Source organism: Oncorhynchus nerka, linkage group LG10, assembly GCF_034236695.1.
Source record: "Oncorhynchus nerka isolate Pitt River linkage group LG10, Oner_Uvic_2.0, whole genome shotgun sequence".
In the NCBI taxonomy this organism is placed as follows: Eukaryota; Metazoa; Chordata; class Actinopteri; order Salmoniformes; family Salmonidae; genus Oncorhynchus; species Oncorhynchus nerka.
Window position 1 is genome coordinate 79,930,117 of NC_088405.1, and position 19,817 is coordinate 79,949,933.

The 19,817-nt window shown below is 42.8% G+C and overlaps 1 protein-coding gene across 3 annotated transcripts; it reads right to left on the minus strand.

Moving 5' to 3' along the window:
• Window positions 1-5,295: 5,295 nt before the first annotated feature.
• LOC115136077 (smoothelin-like protein 2) lies at window positions 5,296-18,929 on the minus strand. 3 transcript variants are annotated; one of them, XM_029671478.2, is made up of 13 exons: window positions 18,703-18,929; window positions 17,704-18,596; window positions 10,621-10,696; window positions 10,277-10,453; window positions 9,958-10,152; window positions 9,705-9,776; window positions 8,872-9,312; window positions 8,677-8,739; window positions 7,915-7,960; window positions 7,569-7,781; window positions 7,032-7,146; window positions 6,567-6,718; window positions 5,296-6,405 (listed from the first exon to the last, which is right to left on the minus strand). In XM_029671478.2, the coding sequence occupies exons 2-13, from the start codon at window positions 18,265-18,267 to the stop codon at window positions 6,279-6,281; spliced, it is 2,241 nt and encodes a 746-aa protein (XP_029527338.1). In that variant the 5' UTR covers window positions 18,268-18,596; window positions 18,703-18,929; the 3' UTR covers window positions 5,296-6,278. The 3 variants fall into 3 exon arrangements, with proteins under 3 accessions (XP_029527338.1, XP_029527337.1, XP_029527339.1); XM_029671477.2 differs by having other exon boundaries at window positions 8,677-8,742; window positions 18,703-18,927; XM_029671479.2 differs by lacking the exon at window positions 7,569-7,781 and having other exon boundaries at window positions 8,677-8,742; window positions 18,703-18,928.
• Window positions 18,930-19,817: the final 888 nt, after the last annotated feature.

The window sequence follows — 19,817 nt, forward strand, 5'->3', positions numbered from 1 at the left end:
ATAAGGCGGGGCTTTACTAGCAGAGACTTGTAGGTAACCTGTAGCCAGTGGGTTATGAGTATGAAGCGAGGGCCAGCCAACGAGAGCATACAGGTCACAGTGGTGGGTAGTGTATGGGGCTTTGGTGACAAAACGGATGGCACTGTGATAGACTGCATCCAATTTGTTGAGTAAAGTTTTGGAGGCTATTTTATAGATGACATCGCCAAAGTCGAGGATCGGTAGGATGGTCAGTTTTACGAGCGTATGTTTGGCAGCATGAGTGAAGGATGCTTTGTTGCGATATAGGAAACTGATTCTAGATTTAATTTTGGTTTGGAGATGCTTAATGTGAGTCTGGAAGGAGAGTTTACAGTCTAACCAGACACCTAGGTATTTGTAGTTGTCCACGTATTCTAAGTCAGAGCCGTCCAGAGTAGTGATGCTGGATGGGCGGGCAGGTGCGGGCAGTGATCGATTGAATAGCATGCATTTACTTTAACTTGCATTTAAGAGCAGTTGGAGGCCACGGAAGGAGAATTATATGGCATTGACGCTCGTCTGGAGGTTAGTTAACACAGTGTCGAAAGAGGGGCCAGAAGGATACAGAATGGTGTCGTCTGCGTAGAGGTGGATCAGAGAATCACCAGCAGCAAGAGCGTATGGACAGCAGTCCTCACGTCCTTGGGAACACAATATTACATTGTCGTAAAGGGGCTTATGTAGTGGTGGGAGAGAAGGGCGTATTTCATAGTTTGCAACCAATGTCTGTTCACTTGGGTGAGCAAAGTTTTTACTTTATGAAAACCATTCTCTCATTTAGGAGCTAAAATTACATTTCATCTTTTCACAAATAGTTTCATATTTAAACATTTAAATTGCACAACAATTCTATGTGAATCTGAGAACTAGAATGTGTAGACTTTCCAAGATACAGTTTGTCATCCTATCATCAGTAATAATGTCTCAGACGACAACTGATCGGACATCATATTCATTAAGTACCAACGCATATTTTCAGCTGGTTGGATTACCGAAATATGGTTCTGTTCCCCACCCTTTTGATGTTACCAAACTCTCTGTGTTAACAAAGGGCTTTCCAACAGTCACATCTGTAGAGCAGAGAGAGGAAAGGGGGGTCATAAACCTCACCAACAGGGCAACGTCATGACACTAGGAAGTAACCTAGAGAGGAACCAGGCTCTCCAACCTCTAGGTACTCTAACCACTAGGCTACCTGCCACCACATTTACTACAGTTTGTGGTACGTCCACTACCTATCTTCACTAGCATCACTTGTTTTCTCAATTATTTTAATAGCCTCAGCATAGGAGATTTGATTGACCACTTTTGCCACCTCAATCTCCTTCACCCTTACAGGGCACTCCAGGAACTCTGGATCATGATCCTCACCACAATTACAACACTGTTGTCCTTCAACACACCGTTCTTCAATATACTCTTTCCGTCTGCACACACTTTGCTCTTTATCAAAAAAACAACTGGACTGACAGACTTTCTTATTTTTCTCCATTCACCCAGTGGGTCAGACGCCGGGCACCAACCACACCAAGAATTCTCTTCAGGAATTCAACCTGAACATCCGTCCTCACCCCTGAGATGATTCCTTTGACTGTTGCTCTACTCTGAAGTTCAAAACGTATGTTTTCTGTATTCTTTTGAAGCTCACTGCAATCTTCTAATGTTCTTCAGATATACAATTAATCAAAATAAGACCACTCCTGGTCACTCTGACAGTCCACTTTCCCAGCGCATACTTCACCATTTTCGACACCTCAAAGGGGTCTCTCACATATAAATCCTTACTCAACAAACGCATCCCAACAAGAAGGGATTTATTATAATTCATGCACATTATCATACACTCCAATTTTAGACAATTTATTTTTTGTTCCAGTTTTTGATACTACTTTTGTTCCAGTTTTCGATACTACTGTCCATTCAGTACATTCGTCTTCACCAAGCTAGGCTTTGTCCTAGCTGTCCATGTGTAACGGATGTGAAACGGCTAGCTTAGTTAGCGGTGCGCGCTAAATAGCGTTTCAATCGGTGACATCACTTGCTCTGAGACCTTGAAGTAGTAGTTCCCCTTGCTCTGCAAGGGCCGCGGCTTTTGTGGAGCGATGGGTATCGATGCTTCGTGGGTGACTGTTGTTGATGTGTGCAGAGGGTCCCTGGTTCGAGCCCGGTTATGGGCGAGGTGGACGGTTTAAAGTTATGCTGTTATATTGATGCTGTTGATCCGGGTCACGGCACCAATGTAACAGTATAACTTTAGACCGTCCCCTTGCCCATACCCGGGCGCGAACCAGGAATTGTCTGTCCACCTGAACCCTCCCGGTTTTAGCCTTTGGGAGACTTTCAGCTTTAACCCTGAGTAGGCTCAACCTGGTTTCAGAGCATTTCGTATTATTCGGTACGTAAATCCGCTACACTCCATTGAGTATGATATGTTACGGTTCTTATGGTATGTATTAATTTGTGAATGTCCATCACCCATTTTCATATTTGGTATGAATTACAATTCGTATTATATGTTTTGAATTTGCAAAACGTATTTGTTTACAAATTCTAGCAAGGTTGTTAACGTTAGCTAGGCTAGGGTTTAGGGCTAAGTTTAGGAGTTAAGTTAAATGGATAGGGGAAGGGTTAGCTAACATGCTAAGTAGTTGCAAAGTAGTAAGTAGTTGCTAAAATGCTTAATCTGTCCGTGATGAGATTCGAACTCGCAACCTTTGGGTTTCTAGACTTTTGTGTTATACGCCCACCCAGCCACCCAAACCAACCACCCTACTTTTGTTTTTTTGCTTTAAGTAACCAGCTGTCTTATATAACCATACCAAACGTAACATATCATACATATTTTGAGTGTCTCGGATTAATGTTTACTATGTTAAGTCTATGCTATGAGACCAGGCTGGTAGGCAAGGTGTGGCAAGGCCACCTCACTTTCATCACTCACAGGGTGCAGCTCTCTTGCCTAGAATATTGTGTGTTCCACAGTGAACAAGCTATGCAAAGTTGCTAGCTTAATGAGAGGTGACCATTGCAGGATTAAGCACAAAGTTATAAACACGCTTTCCCTTAAGTCCTGCCAACCTGAGCCCCCACGTATAAAGCGAGAAATAAGCTATAAACATGGTGTGAGTAACAGCCTGGCTCAGCTCCAGGATGACATGCCTAAAAAGAGGGTATTTTAAAACCATGAGGGGGCACAACTGTCGTAGTATTGCTTTAGAGTCTTAATAAAACAAGGTAGATTGGTCCTACTACTGTTCAAATGTACAAAAATGTATATGAAATGTATCAGCAACTGTCGTTGTACAGAATAACACAAAGATATGCGCCCCACATACTTTGCGACTACCAACACGCGCAGATCAGCTCGACAAAATGAGCACCACTAAGCTATCAAAGATTCTTACAAGCTTCATAGCTTAAACTTCAATAATTAGAACTTATAGGCTACAGTTCTGTCAAATCTGTGACACTACGCAATAGGGCTGTCCCTAACAAACAAAAAAATTCTCCATATATTGACATATCCTATGTGTTTTAATCAAATTAATTATATTCACTAAGTTAGTCTGATTCTTTAAGCACACTGTTTGATGAAATAATTAAGACACATCAACTCAGGAAAAAAAAGAAACGTCCTCTCACATTGTCAACTGTTTTTATTTTCAGCAAACCTAACATGTGTAAATATTTGTATGAACAAAACAAGATTCAACAACTGAAACATAGACTGAACAAGTTCCACAGACATGTGACTGACAGAAATGGAACAATGTGTCCCTGAACAAAGAGGGGGTCAAAATCAAAGTAAAAGTCTGTATCTGGTGTGGCCACCAGCTGCATTAAGTACTGCATTGCATCGCCTCCTCATGGACTGCACCAGATTTGCCAGTTCTTGCTGTGAGATGTTACCCCAGTCTTCCACCAAGGCACCTGCATGTTCCTGGACATTTCTGGGGGAAATGGCCCTAGCCCTCACCCTCCGATCCAACAGGTCCCAGACATGCTCAATGGCATTGAGATCCGGGCTCTTCGCTGGCCATGGCAGAACACTGACATTCCTGTCTTGCAGGAAATCACGCGCAGAACGAGCAGTATGGCTGGTGGCATTGTCATGCTGGAGGGTCATGTCAGGATGAGCCTGCAGGAAGGGTACCACATGAGGGAGGAGGATGTCTTCCCTGTAACGCACAGCGTTGAGATTGCCTGCAATGACAACAAGCTCAGTCCGATGATGCTGTGACACACCGCCCCAGGCCATCGGTGTAACTCTGGATCCCACTCCAGAGTACAGGCCTCGGTGTAACGCTCATTCCTTCGACTATAAACGCAAATCCAACTATCCCCCTGGTGAGACAAAACCGCGACTCGTCAGTGAAGAGCACCTTTTGCCAGTCTTGTCTGGTCCAGCAACGGTGGGTTTGTGCACATAGGCGATGTCTGGTGAGGACCTGCCTTACAACAGGCCTACAAGTCCAGCCTCTCTCAGCTTATTGCAGACAGTCTGAGCACTGATGGAGGGATTGTGCGTTCCTGGTGTAACTCGGGCAGTTGTTGTTGCCATCCTGTACCTGTCCCGCAGGTGTGATGTTCGGATTTACCGATCCTGTGCAGGTGTTGTTACACATGGTCTGCCACTGCGAGGACGATCAGCTGTCTGTCCTATCCGATTTCAAGTTTTCATAACAATCGGAAATCGGTATTTTGGGGCGCCGATTTGTTGATTTAAAAAATAATAATAATAGTAATTATAACTTTATTTAACTAGGCAAGTCAGTTAAGAACACATTCTTATTTTCAATGACGGCCTAGGAACGGTGGGTTAACTGCCTTGTTCAGGGGCAGAACAACAGATTTTCACCTTGTCAGCTCGGGGGATCCAATCTTGCAACCTTACAGTTAACTAGTCCAACGCAATAACGACCTGCCTCTCTCTCGTTGCACTCCACAAGGAGACCGCCTGTTACGCGAATGCAGTAAGCCAAGGTAAGTTGCTAGCTAGCATTAAACTTATCTTATAAAAAACAATCAATCATAATCACTAGTTAACTAGTTGGTTAAGAGTCGATAAGACGGCAGCCATCCCCTCCGGCGCCATCCTGTCAACTGTGAGACCTTATATAGACAGGTGTGTGCCTTTCCATATCATGTCCAATCAATTGAATCTACCACAGGTGGACTCCAATCAAGTTGTAGAAACATCTCAAGGATGATCAATGTAAATGTGCTCAATTTCGAGTCTTACTGTATAGCAAAGGATCTGAATACTTACGTATGTAAATGTGATATTTCATTTTTTTATTTTTACTTGCCTAGTTAAATAAAGGTTAAATAAATATATGCACATAGGAATGATCAATGTAATTCCCACCACCATCTACACACGACACACAATAGTACTAGTCACCAACTCACTCTAGTACCTATTTGGCATCTCTGGCCTCTGTTCACATTTTGGTGTGTGTGTGTATCAATGACTATTTGAGAGGATTTCAATGAGATTCATAGCTACCTAATTCAGAAAGTGATAACAAATAGTGTACATCACTATTATTTTAATACAGTTGAAATAAAAGCTAATCCAATACATTTGATTGACATTGAATACAATTTGTAGATACAGCTATTTATTTGTAACACTGACAATCTGGACTTTTTATTACATAAAACCAGACGTCTTTTAAACATCAACATACCTGAAAATATCATGATCTCACTGCAAGACAGTCCTTCAAAAATGCCTTGAGTCCAATGGCATTAGCAGAAGGCCAAACTGATTCAAGACCAGTGCGTACAACTAACAAGTTGTTCCTGCCACCTTTCTTTGCATTTACACTTCTTTCATTTTCACTTTCTTTACAACTTGAATTTTAAATTGTCTTTCAGGTGTTTTGCTAGCTTCATGCATGACAAACACTATTTTAGAAATCTTGTTTCATTTAGTTTATGATCTACATTGAATTCTAATTACACCACTAAAACATAACCAGCAGGTGGCTCTCTGAGTTAAAAAATATATTTGTAAAACTACAATCTTTTCTCCAATTCACTACCTCTATTTTCTAAACGAGGCAAAATAAGAGCCCCAAACCATATGCACAGCACATTATTACATGACAAGACAAATTCAAATAGAATTGTACAAGCACAATCGTTATATACAGTTATCGAGAGTTGAACAAATAGGGAGTAGTGCTTTGGCTCGCTGACAAAGTGTCAGTGTGCCTGGTGATAGGGGTGATCGCCTCTGCACAGGGGTGTCACTCAAACTTCTTGAGGTGGTTGTAGAGGGACTGGACGTAGGTGAAGATACACATGGGGTCTGGTTTGTTACCCATCACCATCATATCCTCTACCTCTATGAGACGCACACAGTCAGCCTGCTCCCTAAAAGAGACAGAAGGAGAAAGAGAAAATACTTTTTTTTAACCCACAATATTTAAAGATAAGGTTTCTAATACATATATATTATAACACCGTATGCCACAGACTTGTCCCAGGATCTCCTCCTTGAGGTATTACCCCCCAACACACACATACACACTTACTCTGCTGTGGTGAAGGCCACTTCAAAGTTGTGTTTGCGATTGGCAGGATTCAGTGTGTTGTAGTCAAACTCCAAGGGGAAGAAGGAGTGGACCAGGGCAGCAAATGCCATTCCATCACACCAGCTGGATGAGAAGTTCTGGATGTCTATGTTCTGATGGAGGAGAAAATGGTAGGAGCCAAATGCAGTGTTAATTCCATAGAAGACCAGTTAAAAGCGTAAGTATTCCTATATATTGACTAACTTTAAGGGCAACATTTGCTGGTAAATATAACATTAACATAACACACTCCAATTATGAACAAAAGTTAATGGTATGTTAATATGGAGCCTCTTAAGCTGTCTAAAGCCCTGGGAAGAACTGAGATGGACCAATTGCTGGAAACCAGAAACAAATCTCACGTGTGCTAGCTAACATTTATCACATTGTGAACAGTCTGTCACAAAGGACTAGGGCTTGACTCACCTGGTAGCTAAAAGTTTTGGATCGGCACCACTCCAGGAGCATTGCCTTGATGCTGCTGGCGCTGTTAAAACTCTGGGAGCGCTGCAGTTTGGGCTTGGAGCCTGCAGCCTTGGACCTGCAGAGTGGAACATAGAGGTGGTCAATTGTTTGTGGCTGTATAGTTCACTTGGTAAGAACATGATTCTAGCAACACCAAGGTAATGAGTTCAATTTCCAAAGGGATTCTTTCCACACACATTACAAATGTATGCACACACTATGCTTTAAGTCACTTTGGACAACAGTGTTTGTGTCTGACTTCTCACACAATGATAGTAATAATATACATGTAATAAAGGGTTGAGGGACATGTACAAATGTGATACAAGGGCCTGTTGGCTTTTATTGACACTCAAAACAAAGTACTGGGTTGATAGGAGTAGGGTTATGGTCTCAAAACCTATGGTTCAGCATTTACTCAATAGGGAGTAGTAGCTAGCTAAGTCGGGCAAGAGAGACAATGGGTGAAGTCAGGGTGACTGACTGTGCCTTTTGTACCTGTCACACTCAGAGGCCAAACCCTCAAACAGAGACCGTTTGCTCTGCATCCCGAGGTTGCGAGGCAGCGTTTGTGACCTCTGCAGTTTCCGCTCCCCACCACCCCCAAACTTGTCCAGCCCACCAAGCCTGTCCGGACCACCTAACTGGTTTGGACCACCAAACTTGTTTGGACCACCAAATTTATTTGGACTGCCAAACTTGTCCAGGCTCCTAAAGATTATGTAAAAATGTACATCATTGAGCTTCTGAATAAATACTAAAATGCCAGGTTTACATGGTTGTGATTTACATGTATTTGAATAGTGTCTCATTTGATATGTTTTATAATTCGTCAAGGACTGACCTGTCTGTGCCAGGGGGTGGCACTTTTCTGGGGGGTAGGAGTTTTTCTGCACATCACACAGAGAGAGAGAAAGAGACAGACAGAGAGGAGGAGAGCGAGACAGAAAGAGAGAACAATGTTAACCTGACAATGAACAAAAGACTAAGAGAGGCAAAGGCAGACAACAAAACACACAATGAACAAATATTCACAAAACACTTTACACAAAACAAGCTTCTTAACAAAAAATAGGAAGTTCATAAGATAGTTTGTAAGTGCAAACTAACATTACTTAAGAATTCATTATTTTTCTCACAAACCTCTCAAATATCTTCTAATGAACTTCTTAACTATCTTCTTAAGATGATTGTTGCTAGACAACCGGTCTAGCTAGCAATCTAAAAATGCTAGCATATTTATTACTGAGATGTTCTTGGGTTTAAAATAATCAATACTGAAAATTTCAGAGGAAGTTTGTGAGTGAATTAAACATGTTCAATTGCTTTCATTAGCTTATTCTCTCACTGCCCATAGTTTTTTAAAGACTAGGGTTTAGCTATCTTGGAATTAAGAACATTTCCAAGAAGAAATCCAATAACTTTATTTTCAAGAATCTAATTTCCCCTGAACTTCTTGCTTAATGAGAAGCATAAGAAATAACGTAAGAACCTTATTAAGGAATAGCAACTTTTCATGAGTTCACAGTTAAGGAAAAAATGACAATTAAGAAGAACATTATTCTTAAGAAGATTTAGCAAATTCGGGCCCAGTTCCTAGTTTTACCTGTGGTTGCTGGGAAGCTCATGCTACGCGTTAGACTCGGGCTCACTGCCTTAACTGCAGGTGCTACTGTAAAAGAAAGAAAGAAGGGAAAAAACTGAAATAGAACTGGAGGTCAGACAAAGAAATGTGAAAGAACAAAGTCGGAAATGGAAAAGAGGAAAGAGATAGTAGGGAGAGAGTCCTTGTGTCCCTTACCACGTTCACCACGTTTGAAAGGAAATTCTCCCGATGCTTTGGGTGTGGTATCCTCAAATACTGGTTGACTAGGTGTTTTGGGTGCAGGGGACAGAGATGGAGGGGCTGCAGGAGCCTGAGTTGGTGTTGCAGAAGATTGAGTTGGTGTTGCAGAAGATTGAGTTGGGGTGGCAGGGGGCTGAGTTGTGGCAGAAGGAGACCAAATTGGGGTCGCAGGAGCCCAAGTTGGGGTGGCATGGGACTGAGTTGGGGCAGCAGGAGCCCATGATGGGGGGGCAGGGGACTGATTTGGGGCAGGTGCAGTTGATAACTCTGGACTAGTTCTGCTCAAGGCACTGACAGGGATATGAGGTGGGGCCAGAGATACAGAGATGTTCTCCTTCTGCACTGCATGACTGCTGACTGGTGACCTCACTTGCATTTGTTGTCCAGAAAAACTCTCTGATTGGGTAAGAATAGACAGAAGAGGAGAAAATGTTTGCTGGTAAAGTTTAGCTTGTATGCAAGGTGTGATTTGAACTAGAGGGTGACATCCGGTCAGATGGATTGTGTCAACCAGACCTGAGTTCAAACAGTATTCGTTTTCTATCAAATACTCAAATACTAGCTGCACTTGATTGAGCTTGACTGCTGCAATGAAACCAATGGAAACATTGTACATTTGACATTCCAGGCCGGCTTAATCAACAAGTATTTGTATTTGAAAGAAAACAAGTACTATTTGAACCTGGCCAGGTGTCAATGAGAGTAGATGACAGACACAGATTCCCAATCTGGCAGAAATGACTACATGTTACAATCTAGGCCCACTGAAAGCAAAAAATATGATGTACCTGATCCTTGTGATAGGTCTGGAAGGGTAAATGTATGCATTGATACAGGGGTCTCTCTCTTCAATGCTGGTGCTGAAACAACCAAGACAAGTCAAAAACGTCAGCCATGGATATGTTCCTTCATTTACCTTTATTAACAATAAAGGTTGATTTTTCAAAACACATCTTAGGGGGAAAGTTCACCCCAAAATTACTATACTTTTGCACAAAATCCAAGGGTAAGGGTAGAGAGTCCAATCCATGTTCAACTCACCAGGACTAAACAGAGCATCAAGTGCTGTTTTGGGAGTGGTGACGTCAGCAATTGGGTAGGTAGGAGACTTTGGTGTTGAAGCAGGAGATTTCCTGGCCAAAGCAGGAGATTGGGCTGGCGGTTTGGGGCCAGCCGGGGAGTCGGTTTTGGTTATGGCAGTGCAGGGAAGATGAGGCTCGCCGAATGATGAGTCGTCTGATTTGTTAGGAGTGTACATACAATATGAGGATTACAAAAATATCAATAGCCTGCTTACAAGGTAAGTAAACAAATATGTAACATATAGCTAGCTATATTATATTACAGTTATTTTACTCACCAGATTTAAACAAAAAATCTGGTCTGGCTTTGGGTGAGGTGACACCTGCTAATAAATGACCAGGAGACTTGAGCTCCACTGAGGCTCGTCTGGGGCCAGTTGGTGACTCGGGACAAGTCCTGGTCATGGCACTGACGGGGAGATGAGGCTTGTGCTCCTCTGCCTCCTGACCACTGACTGAATGGGAGGTAGCAGACATGCATGAGAAAAGAGGTGTGTGTGTGTGTGTGTGTGTGTCAATTCAGTTTCAATTCAATTCCCTAATATAAATTGTTTTCTAAAATCTTGAATAGTAACTTAGAATCTTCAACTGAATTGACCACAACACTGATGTGTGTTTAAACCTTGCTCTTTGTGATGTCCATTCTCCAACACAGCAGCAACATTTCTGTCTTCCGTTTTGTCAACACCTTTGTGACCCTATATAAAAGAGAAACAGAACACACTTAACTACGGCCCCACTACTACACAATAGGCACAATCTAAAAGAATACACAATAAATAAACTGTAAAACAAATGTAAGTTAAATCAGGAGTAATAAATGATGTGGGCACGGCTCATGGCCCTGTTAAGAAATGTTATTATGATTTTTGCTAATGCATACGAATGGCCAACACGCTTCCCGTGGTTACTTTTTTTATTGACATTGCTGTGAAAAGCAGGTGAAGTGCGTTGATGGGCTTCCCGCCTCTGCTTAGACTAGTCTGGTGGGAGTATCCAGGATGTATCCAGGACTGAGGCGGGGCTCACTCGAGACAGAGAGGGAATGCTGGTTGATAACAAGTGTGAATGAAAGCTTTATTAACTGGCCCAGTGAACTCGGCAGATGTTGCCCGGGCCAGCAAGCAGCCCTGATTGTTGAGCCCTGCAGTCTCTTTAGCTAATCCACTCCCTGTACTCCATGTCATTTGCCAAATAAAATGTCACCTGCTGGAGAAGACAGACTTTGGTCCCAGTTATCCCTCTTGCTCTCGCCTTGGGCTATAGTAATCAGTGTCATTTTGTAAATGCTGGATCTCTATGGCAAGATATATCACTCACTCAAGTTATGTCCAAATCTGGCCAGTGTTGTCCGAGATATGGTGTGTGACTTCCCGATTTCATAGTGGGGGACAACAAACTGGAATTTGCTACAGGCCCAAAATGGCACCAGGAACATAGCCTTAGAATCTAGCATTGCCTTAAATGGCCAGATGAGCAAATTGAAAACATGGTCCACCTTGTGGATACAAACAAAAGTACAGCTTTAGGTCTTCTTTAACCCCCCCAAGAATGAAAAAACAGAGCCATTTTGCCCCCCCGACAATTACAACATTGGACATTTGGTCTGGGAATGGTGTTATTCCTATTCATCTCTGGGTCTCCATAAGTCCCAATTGTGACTGTAGTCTTTAGTGGCACTGGGGCCTAGCGAGTGGGTCTAACTGAGAGGTGTGGAGAGACAAGCCTTAAGTCCTGGAGCTATTTTGGATTTGTAATCAGTCACCCCAATGTCCCCCACTCCTCTTACATCCTAATATAGCCCCAAACAGGGCCTTTTGAGATCAGGGAGTTAGTAGTGGGACAGCCAAACTGTTCCAATGCTATCATTCAGTGCCAGAACTCAATACTTCAGAGCCTTCTAGATTGGCAGTCGCACCCGCTATCCCCCATGGCTGCAACTGCCAGCGATAGAGCCACGATGAGAGCCCGGTCAAGTCATAGCAGAGGCTAGGGACACTAGAGACTAGGGATTAGCAGTATAGATGATCTGTGTGCACGGCTCACATACCTACTGTATCATTGTTGCTCTCTATCTGTCTCACCCGGTCTGCTTCTCCATTTAAAAAATGTTCCCGCTCACTCGCTTTCTGAATCTATTTGACTTTTAGTCGATCTCTCCCTTTTTCCTCAGAAACACGCAAACACACATACAGATACAAACACACAGAGTCAAACAAACACAGTCAGACACACATTTGCAGGAAATACAGGGTTAGGGTTACAGGGTACACACACACACATTTTAAGATGTCATTTAGATCTACTTTTAACTATAAAGATGCTTTTTATTTATTTCCATTGTCCTCCAAGACTTGCTGAATCTCAGGATTACAGGACTATGGTTACAAGGGATATACACACATACAGATGTAAGATCTTAATTTGATCCCTCTTTTGTTGCTGAGAATTTTTCTGCAGATGAGCTTTGTGATTTACATAAATTCACTGAAAACCTGCACTAACACATATTAACAGTATTGCACTTTTCACGAAGCCTAATTTTGACCAACTAATCCGTAGGAACGCATTTCTGACGTAGTCAGGGTTGTGGGGGAACAGCCAGGTGACATCAGCGCTGTGGAATGTTGGCAGGGTGTGTGTTTCGAGAGGGGAACAGCTGGCAATCCAGCTCAGGGGGATATTGACAGGGAGACGGAATTCTACTTTCGGAATTCTACTTTCCGTCCCGTCAGGAGGCTCAGCTCAGGACTGGGATTGGTTGGACGAAGCACTCCCTCATGTGCTGCTCTGAAGTGAAGAGATATGGAGACCCAGAATAGTTCCTTAAGGGCCTCCACCTGGTACTTGCCGCCCCAAGATAAATGTGTGTGTGTGTACCACTTGTAAGCCTAACCCTTTATTTCATTGTAGATCCAAATACAAATTCAAGTGTGTAGGTGTATGTGTGTTCAGATACGTTAGGGGTGGAAGTCAAATAAGAATAACAACAATCCGTGTCAGACTATCACCTACCACCTATCATAATCCTACCAACCATTAATCCTATCATCGATCCAACAACCAAACCCTTCTCATTCTCCAAGAGCAGTTGATATGAAACACAAAAAATCCTGACCTGTAACCAGCAACAACCCAACATAGCCTTTCAGCTAGCACATAACATTCTGAGAACCATGTTTCTTAGAGCATGGTGAGAGCGTGGTTGTCCTATGGTTATTTTGCATACAACCTTCCCACAACTTTCCCACAAAGTTGCTTGGTTTTGGAACTTTCTCAGCACATTTAAAGGGATACTTCAGGATTTTGGCAGTGAAGCCCTTTATTAACTTCCCCAGAGTCAGATGCTCATGGATACCATTTTTATGTCTCTTTGTGCAGTTTGAAGGAAGTTGCAAACTAGCACTAGCGCAATTGCTAACGAGTGTTAGCGCAATGACTGGAACTAGCAGATACCCATAGACTTCCAGTCATTGCGCTAATGCCAGTTAGCATTGGCTTTCTAAACTACAGTACCTCTAACTTACTACATATTGGACACAAAGACACACAAATTGTATCCACGAATTCATCTGACTCTGGGGAACAAGATAAAGGGGCTCTCTTCTAAACTCTCGAAGTATCCCTTTCAGGAACTTGACAAAAAAACAAACAGAACGTTTCCTAAAAGTTCGGTGGTTACTTTTAAAAACATAGTTACTTTTAATTTAAATGTTGGTAGTGTTCTAGCAAACATCTCCTACTGGTTTGATATTTGGAATTTTCTCAAATACAGTTGAAGTCAGAAGTTTACATACACATAAGCCAAATACATTTGAACTCAGTTTTTCACAATTCCTGACATTTAATCCCAGTAAAAATTCCCTGTTTTAGGTCAGTTAGGATATTCACTTTATTTTAAGAATGTGAAATGTCAGAATAATAGTATTTACTCAATTAGTATTTGGTAGCATTGCCTTTAAATGGTTTAACTTGGGTCAAATGTTTTGGGTAGCCTTCCACAAGCTTCCCACAATAAGTTGGGTAAATTTTGGCCCATTCCTCCTGACAGAGCTGGTGTAACTGAGTCAGGTTTGTAGGCCTCCTTGCTCACACATACTTTTTCAGTTCTGCCCACAAATCTTCAATAGGATTGAGGTCAGGGCTTTGTGATGGCCACTCCAGTACCTTGGCTTTGTTGTCCTTAAGCCATTTTGCCACAACTTTGGAAGTATGCTTGGGGGTCATTGTCCATTTGGAAGACCCATTTGCGACCAAGCTTTAACTTCCTGACTGATGTCTTGATGTTGCTTCAATATATCCACCAAATTTTCCTTCCGCATGATGCCATCTATTTTGTGAAGTGCACCAGTCTCTCCTCAGCAAAGCACCCCCAAATCATGATGCTGCCACCCACGTGCTTCACGGCTGGGATGGTGTTCTTCAGCTTGCAAGCCTCCCCCTTTTCCTCCAAACATAACAATGGTCATTATGGCAAAACAGTTCTATTTTGGTTTCATCAGACCAGAGGACATTCCTCCAAAAAATACAATTTTTGTCCCCATGTGCAGTTGCAAACGGTAGTCTGGCTTTTTTTAATAGCGGTTTTGGAGCAGTGGCTTCTTCCTTGCTGAGCGGCCTTTCAGGATATGTCGATATGACTCGTATTACTGTGGATATAGATACTTTTGTACCTGTTTCCTCCAGCATCTTCACAGGGTCCTTTGCTGTTGTTCTGGTATTGATTTGCACTTTTCGCACCAAAGTACGTTCATCTTTAGGAGTCTCCTTCCTGATCGGTATGACTGCTGCATGGCCCCATGGTGTTTATACTTGCGTATTATTGTTTGTACAGATGAACATGGTATATTCAGGCATTTGGAAATTGCTCCCAAGGATGAACCAGACTTGTGGAGGTCTACAATTATTTCTTGGCTTGGCTGATTTCTTTTGATTTTCCCATGATGTCAAGCAAAGAGGCTCTGAGTTTGAAGGTAGGCCTTGACATACATCCACAGGTACACCTCCAATTGACTCAAATAATGTCAATTAGCCTATCAGAAGCTTCTAAAGCCATGACATAATTTTCCAAGCTGTTTAAAGGCACTGTCAACTTAGTTTATGTAAACTTCTGACCCACTGGAATTGTGATACAGTGAATTATAAGTGAAATAATCTGTCTGTAAACAATTGTTGGAAAAATTACTTGTGTCATGCACAAAGTAGATGTCCTAACCGACTTGCCAAAACTATAGTTTGTTAACAAGATATTTGTGAAGTGGTTGAAAAACAAGTTTTAATGACTCCAACCTAAGTGTATGTAACCCTCCAACTTCAACTGTACATTCCATTCTCACCCTCAACAAAACTCTCTATCTCCCCCATCTTAAATGTGTTCAGGTGTGCCCGCTAATTGGCCACACCTGATCTTAATGAGTGCTTGTTTCCTTTGAAATGGGGTCTGTTTGAATAGACTAAAATGAACAGATTTGTATGCTTAAAAAACGTGGCATGCCAGCTCCATCCTGGTGGTGTAGTGGACTAATTCCATGGAGAGACAACATAATATTATAGGTTTGATTCTCACTGATGCAATGTCACAATAAAATGTGTTTGCATGATTAATGCCTAAGGAAATACATTTCCATGTGTCCTATCTGTGCTTTGAGTTTAAAAATGTTAACCCAAAATACGCACCTATGAAGGTGCTGGGAAGGGTGGAGAGGGTTGCTGCTATGTCTGTCTCCTATTCCAACCTTTCTCTCCTCTCTCTCTGTTTCTATACATCCAGAGTTGCAGTTATGGGAAGTTATGGTAGCTAGGACTTTGTGGTGCTATTAAAATCTGTCCTGAACCAAGACTGGAAATTATACTTTCAGGTGAAACACACACACACACACACACACAGCTGAGGACTCAAACTAGCTTGGCGTTGGGTATAAAAAGTGAGGCCTGTTTTAAAAGTTGATGGGAGGTTTAAAGCTCCACACGGAGCTGTCTGGACCAGGGGGGGTACAGAGCGGTCCCAAAGAGCTCCAACCCAAATGTCCAGGACCAGAGCCATCAATCAGACCTTCCCTGCCAAAAATACATGTGCCCTTTTGCGAGGACGGAAGGAGCGGAGAGAGGGGAATGGAGGAGCAGATAGCACTGACTGGCCTCTTGGCTTAACCGAAAAACACACAGACAGATTTAAATCTTTGGATTCAATGAGAGATTAGAAGTAGTGTACGAGCATCCAGTTAGTTCAAGGTGCACTACAGGGTACAAAAAGTACACTTAAAAATAGCCACGAAAGAAAAATAGATACCCTTACACAGTCTGAATAAATAATAAAACTGTGGGAGCATTCATGTGTGTACAAGTACAGTATCTTCTTTCAACGGGAGGTACCTAATGACACACAGACAGGCAGACAGTAGAAGGTCCTCTGGATGTCATGCTCATGGTCCCACTGGAGGAACCACCAGCAGAGATGCTACATTGAATGTGTAGAATTTGGGTGTCTGCAAACATGTGTATGTGTGTTATTTTTTAAATTTAAATACTTATAATCTGTGTATTTGAGAATTTTCAAATGATGTGGCCCGAATCAACTAGTTGTATTTGATGTACAGTGTATGTGAAAGTATTTTCAAATAGTTTCCTATAAATAGCCTACTATTTGAAAGTATATTGAAATACTTATTTTTATTTCAAATACATTATTTCAAACACCGAAACCACTTGGGTTAAATGTTTGGGAGTGTATTTGGGTATTCTCAAATACATACCTTTACTTTCCAAGTGTATTTCCAAATACATTCCACTACTTGTATTTTCTGGTGTGTGTGTGTGTGTATACCACAGGAGGTTGGTGGCACCCTAATATTAAGTCGCTCTGGATAAGAGCGTCTGCTAAATGACTTAAATGTAAATGTAAATATATATTTTTTTACCTTTATTTAACTAGGAAAGTCAGTTAATAACAACAAATTCTTATTTTCAATGACAGCATAGGAACAGTGGGTTAACTGCCTTGTTCTGGGGAAGAACGACAGATTTTTACCTTGTCAGCTCTGGGATTTGATCTTGCAACTTTTTGGTTACTAGTCCAATGCTCTAACCACTAGGCTACCTGCCACCCCTAACAGGAAGGATGGGCTCATGGTAATGGCTGGAGTGGAATAAGTGGAATGGTATCAAATACATCCAACACGTGGTTTCCATGTGTTGGATGCCATTCCACTCACTCCGTTCCAGCCATTATTATGAGCCGTCCTCCCCACAGCAGCCTCCTGTGGTGTACACATAGATGCTTGAATTCATTTTTTGGAGTGTGTCCAAATGCAAAAAGTGACATGTTTAAAGAAGGTCATTCGGGTGGAGGATGGGCAGCTTTCCCTTGTCCCATTACTGCCTACTGTAGATACACACAGCTTCACACCATTGAATTTATTAGTACTACACTAAGCCAGGAGCTTTAAAATGAATGGCCAGGGGCAACACATCACTTTCCCCACTGAGAGAGACAACAGATTTACAACTTAGCACTGTCTCAATCTCTCTTTCTCACACACACACACACACACACACACACACACACACACACACACACACACACACACACACACACACACACACACACACACACACACACACACACACACACACACACACACACACACACACACACAAATGATACTAAATGGGACAATATCTTCTCCAGTAACAAGGAAATACTCACATTAACCATGTTGTCCTCCATGGGCTCTCTGCTGGAGAGATGGGCTGATGTGGAACTAGAGGCGCCAGAACCAGAAGACCCAGAACCAAGACCAGAAGAACCAGACTCTGACGGGCCATTGGGGACCATGGTGGAGGGACTCCCGTGGCTCCTGTTCACCATCCCCTGGGACGAAGTCATGGGGATCTGTCCCCTACTGTCCCTGTCCTCCAGGGCGCTCCTGTCCACCCCTTTCCCTGTCAGACCCTCCACCAGGCGGGCCAGCGCCTCCAGCTGACTCCGGAGCTGCAGGTTCTCCTGCGTCAGCCGTTGCACCGCCTCGGCCAGGGGCCCTTGGGCTTGACATGCCTCGTCCACCCGCCGCTCCACGCCCCGCTTGAAGGCACTCACGTCCACGTGCACCTCGCGCACCGCCGCCGCCAGCGTGACCTCGAAGCGACCCAGTGCCTCACACACCGTCTCGTCGCACGTGGCATCCCCGGCTGCCGACACGGTAGTAGGAGCGGCATCCATGTCCCCACTAGCAACAGACACCCTCAGCTTAGAGGAAATGGAGCGGTGCATATGTTTAATGGACGATGGCGGCGGCTCTACTTTCCTCTTCTTCTCCTTCTCTCCCCGTTTCTCCTGCCTGGGCTACTGAGAAGAGGTGATGAGGGAGGGATTGATCTTTCTCTGATACCACAGAGAGGTCTTAGAAGGGGGGAGTTTTAGAAGGTGCTCTATAACTGTTTCCCAGTACAGTTAAAATAGTTTTCAAGGAGGACTGTGCTGGAAAATAGATTCCTAAGCAGCCAAGTCAATTAACTCCACATAGGTCTTTCAGTCTTGACACAGTCAGATTCTCTCACTTCTACAGAGGACAAGAGCTATTATTCCTAGGCTCTGTGGTTCTGTTCAAAAAGAGAGATGCAAAATTAGACCCTTCAAAATCAAGTTGTCAACTGTCATACTGCGGAGGTTATGGAAAATTTGAGGAGGTAGACATATCAAACAAACCTTTTGAAGAGTCCTGCTGAGGGAGCAGTCCAGTAGTGTAATCCAGTCCCCATGTGTGTATGTTTATATAAGTGTGTGTATGTGTCTGTTTGTTTGTTTGTGTGGATTTCATCCACACACCTCTAAAGTAATGTCATGAGAATTGCTTTATTGTGTGTGTTCTGTATGCTGTGCAGCTCTGCTTTAAACCACCAGCCTTGTGAGTAGGTTCATCTCTGTATTAGGGGAATAAGCAGGAGGAGGGAGTAAAAGGGGAGGGTACAGACTTCATGCAGCACTCCTCCTCCCTCATGTGGGCCCAACTTGTGCTGGAGTTAAAAGTAAGTGTGTGTGTGTGTGTGTGTCAGTGGAGGCTGGTGGGAGGAGCTATAGGAGGACGGGCTCATTGTAATGGCTGGAATGGAATAAATGGAATGGTATCAAGCGGTATCAAACCATGTTTGACTCCGTTCAATCAATTCCATTCCAGCCATTTCAATGAGCCCATCCTCCTATAGCTCCACTGTGTGTGTGTGTGTGTGTGTGTGTGTGTGTGTGTGTGTGTGTGTGTGTGTGTGTGTGTGTGTGTGTGTAGGAGAGAGAAGATTACATCACCTAAATATGCCCGATGCAAGAAAAGGGAATGCATTGGGAGATTAGAAAATGACAAGCCTGAACCAGTGATTTCACGCGACTGTATATAGCTAGTGACTGTATAGTTAGTAACTGTTTAGCTAGGGACTGTATAGTTAGTAACTGTATAGCTAGGGACTGTATAGTTAGTAACTGTATAGCTAGGGACTGTATAGTTAGTAACTGTATAGCTAGGGACTGTATAGTTGGTAACTGTATAGCTAGGGACTGTATAGTTAGTAACTGTATAGCTAGTTAGAAACTGTATAGCTAGGGACTGTATAGCTAGTGACTGTATAGTTAGTAACTGTATAGCTAGGGACTGTATAGTTAGTAACTGTATAGCTAGGGACTGTATAGTTAGTAGCTGTATATAGCTAGGGACTGTATAGTTAGTAACTGTATAGCTAGGGACTGTATAGTTAGAAACTGTATAGCCAGGGACTGTATAGTTAGCAACTGTATAGCTAGGGACTGTATAGCTAGGGACTGTATAGCTAGTG

Bases quoted from the DNA above. Each gene is read 5' to 3' on its own strand.
- LOC115136077 (XM_029671477.2), bottom strand. From the start codon at position 18,267: ATGCACCGCTCCATTTCCTCTAAGCTGAGGGTGTCTGTTGCTAGTGGG. The intron at 10,697-17,703 runs GTGAGTATTTCC...TCTTTTATATAG, and splicing joins TGGAGGACAACATGGTTAAT to GGTCACAAAGGTGTTGACAA. The intron at 9,777-9,957 runs GTGAGTTGAACA...TGGTTGTTTCAG, and splicing joins TGATGCTCTGTTTAGTCCTG to CACCAGCATTGAAGAGAGAG.